Below are 16,143 nucleotides of genomic sequence, written 5' to 3'. Positions count from 1 at the left end.
TTAATTTTATCTTGTGCTTTGTTTTATTGTTCTTATTTTGCTATTGTTTTACTATGTGTCTTCCTATTGTAAAGTGTCCTTGGGTGACTTGAAAGGCGCTTATGAATAAAATTTATTATTATTATTATTATTATATGTTTTTAAAAAATCATCAAACAATGAGTGATGTTCTCAATGACTATTTTACCATTTTATGATGATTAAAGCTTAAAGCCATTCGAATAAAAACAAATGTCTGTTTACAAAGAACAATTTCATCAGTCTCTAGCATAAAGGAAAGGCCCATGCAGTGGGAGAAAAACCACATCAAAACACATAAACAAATATTCCAGTAAAATCTTGAGCACAGAGAAGTTTACATTTATTAAACAAGAGTAGTAATAGCCACATGGTTCCTCAGAATGAGGAAGACACATCACTCAAAGTCAGTTATTAACTAAAAAAACAAATAATGAATGTATAATATCAAAGTTGCACCAATAAAATGCAACAGATGATCTCTGTGCAGAGATGAAAAAGAACAGAGCTCTCAGCAATGATGATGAAGACCAAATAAAGTGGAAACTAAAACACATTTTAAACAACTGTTTCTTAATGACTTCTGACTATCTCAGTTTAATCAACTCTGCAGTGGCTCCGTAATTTGAAAGCCGAAGTCCAGCATAGAGCGGCTGAGTGCATGTGGTCTGGACTCTGTGGAGGAGAGTCATGGTTTCAGAGACGCTGTAGAAAGACAGAATACCTGCTCTGTGATCCAGGTACACTCCTACTCTGGAGGACCGAGGACCTGAAACTGGAGTTTGGACTTTGTTGAAGGAAAAATCATAACTGTTTTTATCACAACGTAATGCCCAAGATTCAACATTTCCTCCAAAAACACATTCATCTGAATACAATGCTCTACTGATATTTTTATATGCAACTGCTACACAGACTGCTCCCCCTCTCCACTCCACCTCCCAGTAACAACGTCCAGTCAGATTCTCTCTACTCAGGACCTGACACCATCCAGTGAATCTGTCAGGATGATCAGAATAAGACTGTTCTTGTTTCATCAATGTTACTTTTCTGTTCCCCTCAGATAATAACAGACGTGTGTGTGCTGTGTTTGGATCCAGTGTGATTTCACATGAATATTTTAAGAATCCAGCTCTGGTCTTTGGCTCTGGTGGTGACAGTAAAACATCCACTTCAGTGACTGTCAGTGAGATGTTTGTCCATTCCTCTCTCAGAATGTCCTGTAGTTTATCTCTGGTCTCTGACACAGCTGCTGTCACATCCTCAAAGTAGCTCAGAGGACGAATATTGATGCTGGATGAGTGTGTAGACTCACTGAGTGCTGACAGTGAGGGGTAGTTGTGTAGAAACTGGTTGTGATCCTCTGTGTGTGAGAGCTGCTCCAGCTCGCCGTCTTTCCTCTTCAGCTCAGCGATCTCCTGCTCCAGCTTCTCCTGAAGCTCTTTGACTCGACTCACTTCAGTTTCCTGCTGGGATCTGACCTGCTGCTTCACATCAGAGCTTCTTTTCTGGATGAGACGGATCAGCTCAGTGAACATCTTCTCACTGTCCTCCACTGCTTTATTGGCAGAGCCATTGATGGCCTCCACCTCCTGTTGAAGCAGCTTCACATCTTTCTCTTGCTCCTGGATTCTCTGCTGGATGTTTAGTCGTCTCACCTCGAGCTCCTTCTGCTTCTCAGTCCTTTCTGCTGCAGCTGGGACTGTTTCATGGCCTTTATGTTCATCCACTGTGCAGAGATAACAGATATTCTGCTGATCAGTACGACAGAAAATCTTCATCACCTCATCATGACGAGAGCAGATGTTCTCCTGGAGCTTCTTGGAGGGGGCCACCAGCTTGTGTTTCTTAAATGGAGCTGCATCATAGTGAGGTTGGAGGTGTTTCTCACAGTAAGAGGCCAGACAGAATAAACAGGACTTGATGGCTTTCAGCTTCCTCCCAGTGCAGACATCACAGGCCACATCTTCAGGTCCAGCATAGCAGTGATCAGCTGGAGCAGCTTGGAGTCCAGTCTTCTTCAGCTGCTCCACTAAAGCTGCTAACATGGTGTTTTTCTCCAGGACAGGCCTCGGTATAAAAGTTTTCCTGCACTGAGGGCAGCTGTGGATTCCCTTCCTGTCCTCTTCATCAAAGTGTGCTTTAATACAGTTCCTGCAGTAGCTGTGTCCACAGGTTGTAGTCACCGGATCCTTCAGTAGATCCAAACAGATGGAACAAGAGAAGGTTTCTCGGTCCAGCTGAACTCCTTTCTGTGCCATTTCTCCTCTCAGTGTCAGTGACTGTGTGAGTTTATCTTCCTTAATACTGAAACTAGTCTGAGCTCTGATCCCAACAACATGTTTCTGGTGTGAATGGAGCCTGTCAGCTCTTACACGTCACCACATGTTGGTTACACCCATCTTCAAACTGCAGATCTGAAGGGGAGGGAATGAGGAAACACGTGGTGAGAGAGGAGGTGCTGTGTTTAAGAGAAGCAAGAAGAGAGAGATGAAAGTGTTAAATACAACTGAAAGTCTTCCTAGAACATGTGGACAAACTGGATCTGCTGTGTTTAAGGTGAAAGAGGGAGGAGTCCATTGAGTGGTTTGAGAAAACAGAATGTGTCCACCCCTTCTTTATTCAGTAGAGCATATTTAAAATCAAGTAATCTTTCCTGTGGTAAATTCTTCTGAGGATTTCTGTTAGAGTCGATGACATGATTCCAGGGTGTCATGACGTTTGCTGTAGCTGATAACAAACCACATGCAAAGATCCAGCGAAGCAGAGTGAAAAACACAAAGCAAACTTGGCTGCCAAACGTCCAAAAACATAAGGCCAAAACCATGTTGGAAAAACAATGTCCAGATTGCTACATAGCAAGCTCCAAAATACACAGGGATGCAGACAGACAAGTCTATAATGATATGTAAGAGGTAATCAGGGAGAGTAGAAACAGGGTAAGAAGACACAACTAGTTTAACTACACAGGACAAATAAAACTAGGAACCAAACTTACAAAATTAAGAGAGAGCAGGGTGGACAAAAATGGAGACAGCTGCCCTTAATAGGATACACTAAGAAAGGGGTAGGTGGTGTTATAATTGCACTTTAAATGCAATTTTATTTATACAGAGAAATCACAACAGCTACAGTGGGGTGTTATGGCCACATTGAGAAAAAAATATTGTTGATCATTTTGAGAATAAAATTGAAAGTCAGTTTGAGAGAAGAGAGTCAAAATGTGGAGATTCCAGTTGTTGTTTCAAAACAAACCACCACATTTGCTATTAACTCTGAAAAAATGCATAATTTAGATGAGTTAGTGAAACAAACTGATTAGTCGTCTTGTGTTACAACAGACAACCTCATTATTGCACAAGGCAGTAATCAGAGGTGACAAAAGTACAGACATCAAGTACTTAAATAAAAGTACAGATACTAGTGTTACAAAAATACTCCAGTGAAAATGGAAGTACTGATTCAACTTATTTTCTCAAGTAAAAGTATAAAAGTTCAGGCTCAAAGTTAAAGAATGCAAAAATAGCTCCTTGAAGAACAATTGTACCACCTATTTTTATGCAAAGCTCACTGAAGTTTGTGCTCTATTAATGTAATACTAAAATAATATTAGGAAATGGGGATACAAACTTCATTTCAGTCTAAATTTTATTTCTAATGAAGGTACTTGTTGGGTTTGCGCTTAGCAGGCCTGCTGGTTCAAAGACTTATCACCCGTGAACAAAGCAAGACAAACAGCTCAACCAGTTTTTACTTGCTAGCAAGGGAAGCCCGGACTGCAGCACTTCTGTTCACGACCTCAGATGACTCCAAAGAACCAGTCTACCCTGCAGCCTTTTATTCAATGACACTCAGTTTCACAAACACCCACTGTAACCCCCCCCCAAGATAAGACAAGATAACCTTTATTAGTCCCACACGTGGGAAATTTGTTTTGTTACAGCAGAAAGTGGACAGTACAAAGTTATATAGCAAAATTAGAGAACACTGGAATAGAATTAGAATAAGATACTGTAGAAAAAGACAGAACCTTACATAGGATGTCTGCAGTTAAACACTATAACCCATTGCCTCCCCCACCTAGATGTAGGCCGGGGAGGAGGATAGAAACAGAAGAATGTCTTTGATCATACAGTTTGAACCAAGGCTTACAAATTCAAGTACAATAATGGCAACATTTAACAATTCACTCTAACAGTACTCAGCTTGAATCAGGTAAGTGGAACATGGACAGAGGAAAAGAAGGAAAATTTTAAAAAGCTGTATTTTCGGTTACCTACATTGTAGAATCAGAATCAAAAATCAGAAAAGGGGTTTGTTGCCAGATGTTGAGGAGATTTACAACATTAAGAAATTGCTGCAGTACTTAGTGTGAAAAATACTGTAAGAAAAAAGCCTAAATAAAAAAAAAGAAAAGAAATAACAATAAGAAAAGTGCTAAGCAGATTGATATATGAATGCAGGTGATGACCAGTGCAAAAATGGAACAGATGCTGAGAACACAATATGTGGTGGGAACAGTCTTATGTTTATTGTTCATTAGTCCAACAGCAGAGGGGAAGAAACTGTTCTTATGGGTCTTACTACCTGAGGGGAGCAGGTCAAACAGACTGTGCGCAGGGTGAGAAGGGTCAGCTGCACGTCCCAGTGTCCTGGAGATGTACAGGTCCTGTAGAGGGTGAGTTTGCCTATAAACAAAAAAGTGAATATGGAAGGGTTAAAATCAGTTGTATCTCAGTGCAGGGAAAAGAATCATAACTCACAATAATTACTGCTAAGAGCTCCAGTAGATTTTCTGAGTGTGCAGGCTGTGATCAGCTGACCTGCTGCTCTTTGTGGATTTACACAAGTGAATTCAACCAGATGTCAGCAGATGTTTCATTAGTTGAACTGATTTCCATCCTCTACACCAGGGGTGCCCAATCCCAGTCCTCAAGAGCTACTGTCCTGCAGCTTTTAGATGCATCCCTACTCCAACACAGCCGAATCAAATGGTCTGATTACCTCTTCTGTATGCCACCAAGTTTGGCAAAGGCCTGATAACAAGCCATTCATTTGATTCAGGTGTGTCTGACCAAGGATGCATCTAAAAGCTGTAGGACGGTAGCTCTCGAGGACTGGGATTGGGCACCCCTGCTCTACACTGACAGTAAACTGTTCATGTTGTCTTTATATTAGACACTATTTAGCTGGTATGAAGGTGGAATTTAGTGAATGAATCTAAGCATCATCAGCTTAACTGAAAATTCATCTCTGCTACACTTGATGTAACCAAACTCTGAGCATGAAACCACAGCCACTGTGCTGCAGTCACACACTGTTCTTTACTTTAAATCCATCACAGTGCAGCAAACTAACCTGTTTATCCTGCACTAACCTGCAGCCTTTAAATAGCACAGTTAATCTGCCTCTGTTTTTTTTAGCAGCACATTTCACAATATGAAAAAACATAATGTCACATGTACAGAACCAATATGTGATTTGAAAACATGAGGACTTACATGTGAGCTTTACAATCAGTCGTTGGGCCAAAAACAAGAAAAAGGAAACACTTTAAGCCCTGACTATGACACATAGTTTTGCCACTTTTATCTCCATTTATCTCTATTTCTGTGATATTCCTGGTGATTAATACACCAACAGGAATGAATTTAATGTGTTACTGTTTAACCTCAAAGCGGTTTGATTTGAGGCTCGCAGTGACAAAATAATAACTCCCCACAAAGGTGTTAAACCTAAAGTAATGAAGGTCTCCTAAAGGTCTCTTAGTATTAGACTCTTGCTATTTCTGTGCCTTCATTCTGATGTGTACACTCTGTGTTTAGGTCCCCTGGACCTGTCCCTGTTTTCCCGGAGCAGATCCTTAGTTGTGAATGATTGGAGAGTGGCTATGGCGAGCAGTGAGTGAGTGAAGAGAAGTGAGTGCTTTCCCTGTCCTCCCCACCTTGGATTTCTTGGAGCCTGGACCCTGTCACACTTGTATATACCACAATTCCCTGCACTGTCTGTACATATACCTGGTGTAATAAACCCCACTGTTTCTCCTCAAAGTGAAGAGTCCTGCGTGTGAGTCCTCAGTGAACCGTGACATCATTAGTACAGTAACAAAGTATTTGTACTTCATTACTTCCTTCTTCAGGCTGTAACCGTCGATTTCATTTTGTGTGTTTTTCCATTTGATGAGATGCAGCTTTCCACACCATCTTTTTAAGGATCTGATGCTGATCACCACACTGTGTTTATGTGCTAAAAGAGAAATCATTTCCTGCATTGAGACTAAATGGATTCTGAAGCACAATTACATTAACTCAGAGGGTATAGCAACTGTTGCAGTTTGTCTTGAAACAACTGTAATCTCCACATTTGGACTTTTTTCTCAATTGAATTACGATTTTAATCTCAAAATTGAAACTTTATTTTCAATGTTATCTATAATAGTTTTTCTTAATGTGGCCGTAATACTCATTCCTACAGCAACATTGCCAGCAAACTGAAATAGGAAAAAAATGATGTAAGCAAAAAACCCCACAAAGATGTAGGTTTCAAAACTTAGTTAATAATAGAAAAACATTTTAATTCCCACATTTACGGTTTCAATTCACCTTGTTTTCAGTTTCATTTTTTTTCCTTTCATTACAACATTTTCGTGTTAATTATTTTCAGTTTCATTTTAAGGTAGCATCATTTTAACCCCCCCATACACACAGAGGGTCCATAACACTCACATTTCCAGAGTGTAACAACCAACCACCTGTGTGAAATCTGAAATGCCCATGGTGTTGATTCTGTAATATACATTTAGCTAAAATCTACAGATTTATTTGGGGAAAAAATTGTTATTTGTCTGTGTTTCTAAAGATCTGTGATCGTTAAGTGTTCACTGACACCTGATTTATGCATACACACTGTTATTGTGGTTCATTTCATTATGTCTTGGATTTGTCTGAATGTTGTGCTCCTTTATCAGCCTTTGCTTCCTGCATGTACAGCTTATGTGATTATTGACCAGGAGGGTTTGCAGTTTCATCAAAACATGAGTTGTTTGTTGCTTTCATTATGACTTGGCTGACTATAGCTGCTTATACATTGCAGAATCAGACTATTACATTAATATGTTATTAGTATCTGTATGTTAACTTGTGTAATGTAGGGGGGAAATTCTTATCGTGACAAATATTTGACAAGATTGCCAAGTTGTCAAAGCACCGTGTCAGGTCTTTGAAAACTGTAATGCTCTTTAAGCTTCCCGCTGGACTGAACATGCCTTGTTGTTTCTTTCAAATCTGTCTAAACACATGCATGTTGTATTAGTTGATGGATTAAAATGGAAAATGGTGCTTTTGCCACTGAAGTCTGAATATGTGCCTTTGGCAATGCAGTACTAGTTGACTTCTTTTTGCTTTCCCCCCAGCATGCTATGATTTGCAGCTGTTGATTTTCTGGATGGTGGAAGTGGATCCAAAATTCTTTGCAAGTGGTTTACAGGACTGGTGGAAGACTCTTGTTTCTGGTCACCAGGGAGAGTCAGTATCACAAAGGCTGTGAAGGATGGAGCTGCTCTAGATCAGAGGTGTCAAATTTAATTGTACAGGGGGCCAAAGCACACTTTAGGTTGCGGGCCAAACAGGGTAAGCATTTGTTGAAAACACTAAAACAATGTTTTTTGAACATAAATGTGAATAAAAACAGACAGGAATATTGTTTCAGAATAAATACACTTAAAATAAAGAATAACTTCTAATAACTGTCATAAGTTTTCAAACATGTCTTTTCCTATTGTTGTACCGTGCATCGATTTAATGTCCAATCTTTCCTCTGAAATGGGCATATTGGAGTTCACTTCACGGATGAAGATGGCCAGCTGTCTAATGTCCATCATGTCTGTACTTTTATCCACAGCAAGAGAGTATGCTATAAAGTTTTTGCTTCTTTCACTCATCTCTGTTCTTAAATCAGTGGCCATCTCACAAACCCGATCAGCAACCGTATTTCTACTCAAGCTCACATTTGCCAATATCTGGGTTACCGTTAGAGTTAACCCCTAACCCTTTAGCTCTTCTACTTTCTGTATGAGAACTGTGACTACATGGAAGGAGGTAACACAGACGATCCGACAAAGAGTTAAAGAAGGCACACAGACTAAATACACACAAAGCAGATTAGGGAAAGTGGAAACACACGAGGAAACAGCTGACACAAATTAGCATAATGACACCACAGGGGAAGTCAAACTAAAACACGCACACACACGAGAAGCTTGTCAACATAGAAAACATGGACATGACGAACCAACAAGGGAGACTTAAAGTAACAGACAGACCTTATAATATGTGAACAAGAACAGAAACAAGGGCATAGAAGAAACCATAATTAAACTCAACTACAACCTAACTGATGATCAACACCAGAACTTAACATATGTTCAATATCATGGGAGAGAAGAAAAACTATAAAAAGAAATTGAAAAGATGGGTTGCAGACCCAGACCCTGACACAGAACAGAAACTTGACTTGATTGACACTCTGAATTATTAAATCTGTAGTTTTTGTCTTATTAGTGCTTCATTTTGTAGAAATTTAAGTAAATGTAAAAGGTAAGGTAACCCTTTTAAATTTTTATTTAAGAAGAAAATTGGTTCCACTGTGCGATGGCTGAACCTGTTCCTTTCCGTGGAGATAATTTCTCCTGCCTTAAGGAAAATCCCTTCACATGGCACAGAAGAGGCTGGAGTGCAGAGAAACTGGTAGAGATGCAGTTATACAGTCTACCTGGGCCCCACAAACTATCAGCTAAAGACAATAAATAAATGAAATTGCTGCACATTTGGCAGACTAACATTTTAAGATTAATTAAAAAATAAAAATATATTTTTATAACATTAAATGTAAAGAGTCAAATGGAAGTTTGCTAAAGTTATTTAATGATGTTTATATTATGAAAAGCAGATTTTTGACATTTTAAGTTTTTCCCGTTTTCAGATAAAATAAACACGCACAAAACAAAAGCAAACAGCCAGAACACAAAACTGGCAAACACACCCGATTGACCAAAATCAACTCAAAATACTCCCACACAACAGAACCTCCTCTATTCCTCTCTGGCTCTATATCTCTCAGTAGAAATATCAGTGGTTCTCTATCTCTCACCATCAAAACACTCCACAAATCCTGCGAATGATTCACTTCCTTATAAACCATTGAATCAGATACCGAGCTTCGGACATCACTGATCACGTGACTCTGGCCAAACGAATCAAGCTTCGACACAGTGCTTCTGAAGCGGTGTGTTGATTTTTGTGACACACGCACTGGAGCGTCAGCTTCAAGCGAGCCATCACTACCTCAGTGCGTGGTTAAACTTCGCTTGATTAGTGTCAGGAGTATCAGAACAGTTGAGACGCATTTTTTCTAAACACCGGGTCTCTGTGGCTTTTAAACCCCAAAATATGCTGCGCCAAAAACTGGTCCACCCCAAGGATCGGGTCCCCCGACACAAACAGAGTAACATAGTGTACGCTGTTAAGTGCCAGGAGGATTGCCAGGATTTATACATCGGGTAAACCAAACAACCTCTAGCGAAGCGGATGGCACAACACAGAAGAGCAACCTCATCAGGCCAGGACTCTGCAGTTTATTTACACCTACAGGCCAGTGGACACTCTTTCAATGATGAGGATGTACACATGTTGGACAGGGAGGAACGCTGGTTTGAGCGCGGAGTCAAGGAGGCCATTTACGTGAAAAGGGAAAGACCATCTCTGAATCGAGGAGGGGGCCTAAGAGTACATCTTTCGCCATCTTACAATGCTGTGATTGCAGCCATTCCCCAACTCTCTGTCAATGGTACTCACAGCCATTGATCAGTGTTCTTTGATCAGTGGGTTTTGGTCAGTGATTGTTGATCAATGGTCATGGGAATTTGCATAATTATGATTAAGGAACTGACCTCACAGCCCATTGTTCCTTCAGTGGGCTGGTTTCAGTCATTATGCAAATGTACTGTTTATAAGATTGGGGAAACCTGCAGTCAGCTGAGACTGAAGAAGTCACTTGGATGAGCGACGAAACGTTTCTCCCACAAAACGCTACGTCCAGATGAACAGATTCAACTTTTGGAGACGCTTGATTAGAGTTTTGTGACGCTAGCTTGCCTTAGTTAATCCTTAGCTTTTACTTTCATCTATGTTAATGCATTACATGTGTTAATTGGTTGCCCAGTGGTCTGTTGAACAGCCCTGTTGGTCTTTTGTTTGAAGTTTTATTTTACTCCATTTCTCGTGTGAGCTCTGGTGTATGTTACTCCCCTCCTGTCCCCTAGCAGAGGGGGTCGTAACACCTCCTCAGGCTGTAACCCTCAATGACCGCCGATTTCATTTTTCACAAGTTTGTGTGTTTTTTTCCATTTGATGAGATGCACCATCTTTTCAAGGCCCTGATGCTGATCACCACACCGTGTTCATGTGCTAAAAGAGAAATCATTTTCTCTTTTGTTACTAAAACTGATACTGAAGTACAGTTTCAGTAGCTCAGAGAGTATAGCAACTGTTGCGGTTTGTCTTGAAACAACTTTAATCACCACATTTTGACTTTAATCTCGAAACTGAAACTTTATTCTCAATGTGATCTATAATATTTTTTTCTTAATGTGACCCTAATACTCATTCGTACAACAACGGTGCCAGCAAATTGGAACTGAAGAAAACATAAGCAAAAAGAAGATGTAAGTGTGGAAACTTGGTTTTGAGTTTTTTATTTTAATTTCTATATTTACAGTGTCAATTCATCTTTTTTCAGAACCTTTTTTTTCACTTTCAAAACAAAAATTTTCTGTACATTTATTTCAGTTACAATACTGTTTCATTTTAAGGTGGCCTCGTTTTAACCCCATACACACACACAGAGGGTTAATAACAACCACCTTTATTCCATTTCCAGAGTGTAACAACCAACCACCTGTGTGAAATCTGAAATGACCATGGTGTAGATTCAAAATGTGCTCTGGCACATTCATAAGCATCGGTTGCTACTGACAACAAGAAATAAAGCCGGTCTGTGCTATGGACTGAACCATTTGTTAATGGTGGGCGGGGGTAACATTATGCAATATATTCAGTTTTAGAATTTATATTCAGGGTTAACTGCAGCTAGGCTCAAAGTGTTAAAAGTGTTAGTGTGTTTCAAAATTGTCTTTTGTTATTACACAATAAACAGAAAATTATTTCTGAAAGAATCACCATGTCTAACAAGTCTCGATCAAAGTAGTGAGAATAAGACGAGACTTTGTTAAGTGGGGTTTTTGTAAAGCAGGTTTAATGGACAAAGAAAATTTTGAGCTTAAAGTTCAATCACTTTAAAAATAATGACGGGAACTTTGCTGCTTCACACTCAGTTTCTACTTGATATCTTTTGATTGTCTGAGCACTAAAGTTGCTGAGATTCAAGTGAACATCTCATGATGTGTTTTCAGTGCTCTAGTCTGACAGTAAAAGTTTATTTAAAACACATGAAGTCAATCACTTATGTAACAGATTCATCCACTAGTCCTAACAGCATCATTTAAAACATTTCAATAGAAAAGGTTTTAAATAATACTGTTAAACAGAGACTATTATTTTCAACACAGAGCAGAATACAGGAGGGATATGCGCCATAAGCCCAACCCAGTGTGAGGGTCCATGTTTCCACAGTGAGTAAATAAATACAGTACTATATGCTGCTTAGCTAATAGAAACTGAATTTAGTTTAAAATACACTTAATGGCAAAAGATACTTGACAGTTGATTTGGTTTAGTATTAATAATCTTGGAAGTTAGACGACCTCTTGAAAATGGACTAGCTTTAGATGAAAACTGTTTTTGTGTCTCTGCTTCTTTTTAAATATACAAAATAATGTTAATGAGTTTCAATATTGCTTCAACTGTTCAGAGTCAGTTTCATATCGAAAAGGAGTTGGAAGAAATACACACTTATTTAATCCCACCCCTGTGCAAAAAGCTATCAGTCAATATTTAGTCAGCTTCTTTACTGATATAATCGGTTGTAAAAAATAGCAAACAGATTTCTGATATAATATATACATCATATCATGAAATTTTCTAAATAGAGACATTCACTAAATTTCAGTATCTTCAAGTCTTTTTGAACTGCTTTATGTTTGGACATTGCTTCAGCTCCATATTCAAACTTTTCCACAGCTTCTTTCCATGCACAGAAACACAAAAGCTGTTTCTGGTAGTACATACCTTCACAATTTTGAAATTACAAAAGCCCCTTAAATTATAACTTCCTTCTTTCAAAAAATCATACTCTGAATGGCAGTTCCTTATTTTTTGCTTGAAACAGAATTTGTACTGTTTGGAATTTCACTAGATCAGCAAATTTCTAGATTTCAGACTGCAAGAATAGTGAGTTTGTATGATCCCTATAACCTGCACTGGTGGATGATTCAAACTGCTTTTTTTTTTTTTTTTTTTTTTTTTTAAACTGAATGTAATGTACTTTTATAGCTATTGCCCCAGACCTCTGCACTATAGCTGAAGTATGGTGAAATCAGTGAACAGTAGAGAATATGACGGAACATATAGTGATGTTCCGTCTAATACCTGCTTTGCCTTGTTTAGGATTGCAATGCTTCCTGACACTTTGGAATGAATATATCTTATGTGTTAAGTTTTCATCTATTATTGTCCCCAGAAATTTATGTTCATTGACTCTTTCAATATCAACACCATTTATTTAAATCTTAGCATTTATGATGCTGGGATAGTGGCGCGGCTGCCCCTCTGTTGGTCTTCCTTGGTCTCTTGTGTTCTGAGGGCCTCTGGATGTCTGGAGTCTTGATCTCCTCCATACCTTCTTCATGCCCTGGAAGACAGGGCTGTGGCTCCCCACACCCTCCAGCAGATCATTACATGAAGGAACCTTTTAAATACAAGTGCGCTCATGCTCACAGGTGTACACACAGGTGCTCACACACACAAACTACACCCTTTTTGGCTCCTACCTCAAAGCACACTGTGATCTTACGTGCTGCACAATAATGTTTCATATTTAGTATTTACTGTTATATTCCCATAGATCATCGTGATGTTGTTTATCATGTTGCTCTTTTTTCTTTCTTCTGCTTGTTTTCTTTTTTTTCTTTCTCAACAGGTGAACCCTACGGTGGCCCTGAAGTGCAAACCACAAAAACAAATCTCTTAACGCAAAAACAAATTGAAAAGAGCAAAAACAAATCACAAAACGCACAACAAATTGAAAAGTGCAACAACAAATCACTTAACGCAAAAACAAATTGAAAAGCGCAAAAAGAAATTCACTTAACGCAAAAAGAAATTCACTTAACGCAAAAACAAATTGAAAAGCGCAAAAACAAAAACCAAACCGGAAGAGGTAGGTACCAATGCTGCAACAACAGGCATCACTGATTGGATGATGGATCCGGTAGCCTTTTGAACCGGAAGTTGTTCTGTTCGGAAGTTTGGTGACTGCTCTACCAACTTTTTTCCACAACTTGGACAAAACATGTTGGCTGTATCCCAATTCAGGGTCTGCAGCCTTAAAGGCTGCATTTTAAGGCCGATTACGTCACAGCGGCGCGCCGAAGGCTGTCCCAATTCAAAGGCTGCTCGAAACGCGGCCCTCAAATTCGGCCTTCATTTCCATGAATTTTAAGGCTGTGGCGGTGTAGACTTCGTGGCCCAACATATCCCACAATTCATAGCGCGACAGTCACTGTGGATAATTTTGCCGCAGACGGCAGAGCGGAGCGGCCGAAGAGTAAACTGTTAAACGTAAGTACTGAATATGATGTCACTTATTTATGTGCAAATGTTTAATAATGAGGAACATTAAAACATTACTGTTGGCCACATGTCGGCAAAGTTATTTGCCATTAGCGATGTTTGTACTTTCAGCGTTTACTTTGTTTTAAAGCATTTAAAATATAATAATACAACAGTTGACCTTAATCTTACAGAGAATGTGATGATTTTATGGATAATTAAAGTCAGTCATATATCCACAAACACAACAAGCTGAAAGTCAGTGATGCTGCTCGGTTTGCAGTCCTGAATATGACGGCACAAGCAGGATTCACTGCACTGTTAATGTTAGCTATGTCATATTGCTGCCTCTGTTCGGTGGTGTGGAGCCAAACGGACTTTAACGTGTGTTTGAACGAGCTGACGGTTCACTCGTTAAGCTGAAAGAAAGATGCTTTAATCACAGGAGTCACACATGTGTCCACTGCACCATCTGGAACTCTTCTTGTTTAGCACTCGTAATAACACAAACACTAAATCCTCCTTCTCTTGTGCTGTTTTGTAGCAGTGTGTACACCTGAGACTGTCACCTGTCTGTCTGTCCTGCACTCTCTCTCTGTTTCTTTCTCTCTGATTGTGGAATAAAAGTATGAACATGTATTTATAAATTACACTTGTGTTTGAATCCTGCAGCTTATCACACATTTGATTTCCATGTGTGACAACTGCAAGTGTCCAGAGTGAGGACAGACTGAGGGACCCACTGCTGCACATCATCTGTGAGGCTTTGCACCCCTGATGATCCACCAGGACAAACTCAGCAGTGTGTGAGGAAGAGGAGGAGGAAGAGCCAGCAGCAGCTGACAGATGGAGAGAATAGACAGACTGTTCCCTGTTTGTGAAGGACTGCTAGGAAAGTTTAACATAACTAATTGTCTGTCCTGAATCAGTCTTATTAGGTAATGTTCAGATAATTTGATCATCCCAGTGTTTTCAGTGTGGGAGAAAGTACTCAGGGCCTTCAAGTTACACACTATGAAAGGCAGCAACAAGTTTAATATTCAGAAACCTAAAGTATGTATCAGCAGCAGAATGGAGCTAAAAATAAATGTTTGTTTCAGTTCTATGAAGCTTTGAGTATTTTGGATTAGTAGCACTGCTGTGTTTGTTGCATCATATTGCTGTAATTGTTTATATGCTTTATATATTCTGAGGTACGTTGATCTATAGTGTTACATCATATTCTATAAGGATGTTATGTGTTTGTATACTTTCTGCCCAGTTTGACCCATTTAGCAGAAGTCAGCCTGTTTAAGGCTCTGATATCTATTCTGTATGACTTAAAGCAGTTATGACATGGTCTGATTTTCTCACCCAATAAAGGAATATTTAATATATCAGTCTGATCTTCATTCTATCAGAAACAGTTATCACAGCTCGTACATTTTCTTTTTACACATATATGTAAGCATTGAGCCAAATTTAGTAATGCCAACATATTACACGGACAATATTTGTCTCTTATATATAATACATCTGTATATACACTGTCAGAGATACTTGTCTTTGAGTGAAGATTTAAGGTGATAGGAGATATAAATAACTGCAACTTGAATCTTTACTGAAGCTCAGTATTTGACACAGAGTTCACTCACATGAATTTCACTCACATGTGCTGTACCAGTGTACCTGCACATGTGATGTGACAATAGAAGTGATTTGATTTGAGAGTTCAAACTCACTGCTGTAATAACTTATGATTAATATAATAACTATAATATTGGCCATATCATATTTACACTGACTTTAGTCTCATGAACAACATTAGCTAATTGTTATTTACTAGCTAATCTTAAATGACTGTTCAGTACAGATATGAAGGCCAGCAATCATATTTTACAGTCCTGTGGTCTCAGCCTCAGACACTTATTAAATCACACAAAGCTGGTGTAGAAACAAACACACGAACAAAATATGTTCTCCTTCATTTCCGTCAAAGCTGTATGAAACGTTTCCAGCGGTTGGTGTTATGGTTGCTAGGCAACCTGGGCAGCGCGACGGAGGCTAGACCGTCCCATTTCACAAGCCTCGCACTTCCGGCCTTAGCGGTCTTTGAGTACGCGGCCCTTGAGGATCGTTGAGGCTGCGTACTTTAAGGCTGCAGACCCTGAATTGGGATACAGCTGTTGACTGCTCTTTCTCATAACCACGTTCGGCAGAACAACTTCCGGTTCAAAAGGCTACCGGATCCATCATCCAATCAGTGATGCCTGTTGTTGCAGCATTGGTACCTACCTCTTCCGGTTTGGTTTTTGTTGTTGCGCTTTTCAATTTGTTTTTGCGCTTTTCAATTTGTTGTGTG

The 16,143-nt window shown here is 39.3% G+C and overlaps 1 protein-coding gene across 1 annotated transcript; it reads right to left on the bottom strand.

Moving 5' to 3' along the window:
* Nucleotides 1–381: 381 nt before the first annotated feature.
* On the bottom strand, nt 382–2,374 carry LOC100701769 (tripartite motif-containing protein 16). Its single transcript, XM_019362838.2, has one exon. The coding sequence runs from the start codon at nt 2,277–2,279 to the stop codon at nt 606–608; it is 1,674 nt and encodes a 557-aa protein (XP_019218383.1). The 5' UTR covers nt 2,280–2,374; the 3' UTR covers nt 382–605.
* Nucleotides 2,375–16,143: the final 13,769 nt, after the last annotated feature.

The sequence above is a fragment of the Oreochromis niloticus genome, linkage group LG3 (genome assembly GCF_001858045.2).
Source record: "Oreochromis niloticus isolate F11D_XX linkage group LG3, O_niloticus_UMD_NMBU, whole genome shotgun sequence".
Lineage (NCBI taxonomy): Eukaryota > Metazoa > Chordata > Actinopteri > Cichliformes > Cichlidae > Oreochromis > Oreochromis niloticus.
The sequence above is the reverse complement of the archived record's forward strand: the minus strand, read 5'-3'. Positions and strand labels throughout refer to the sequence as shown.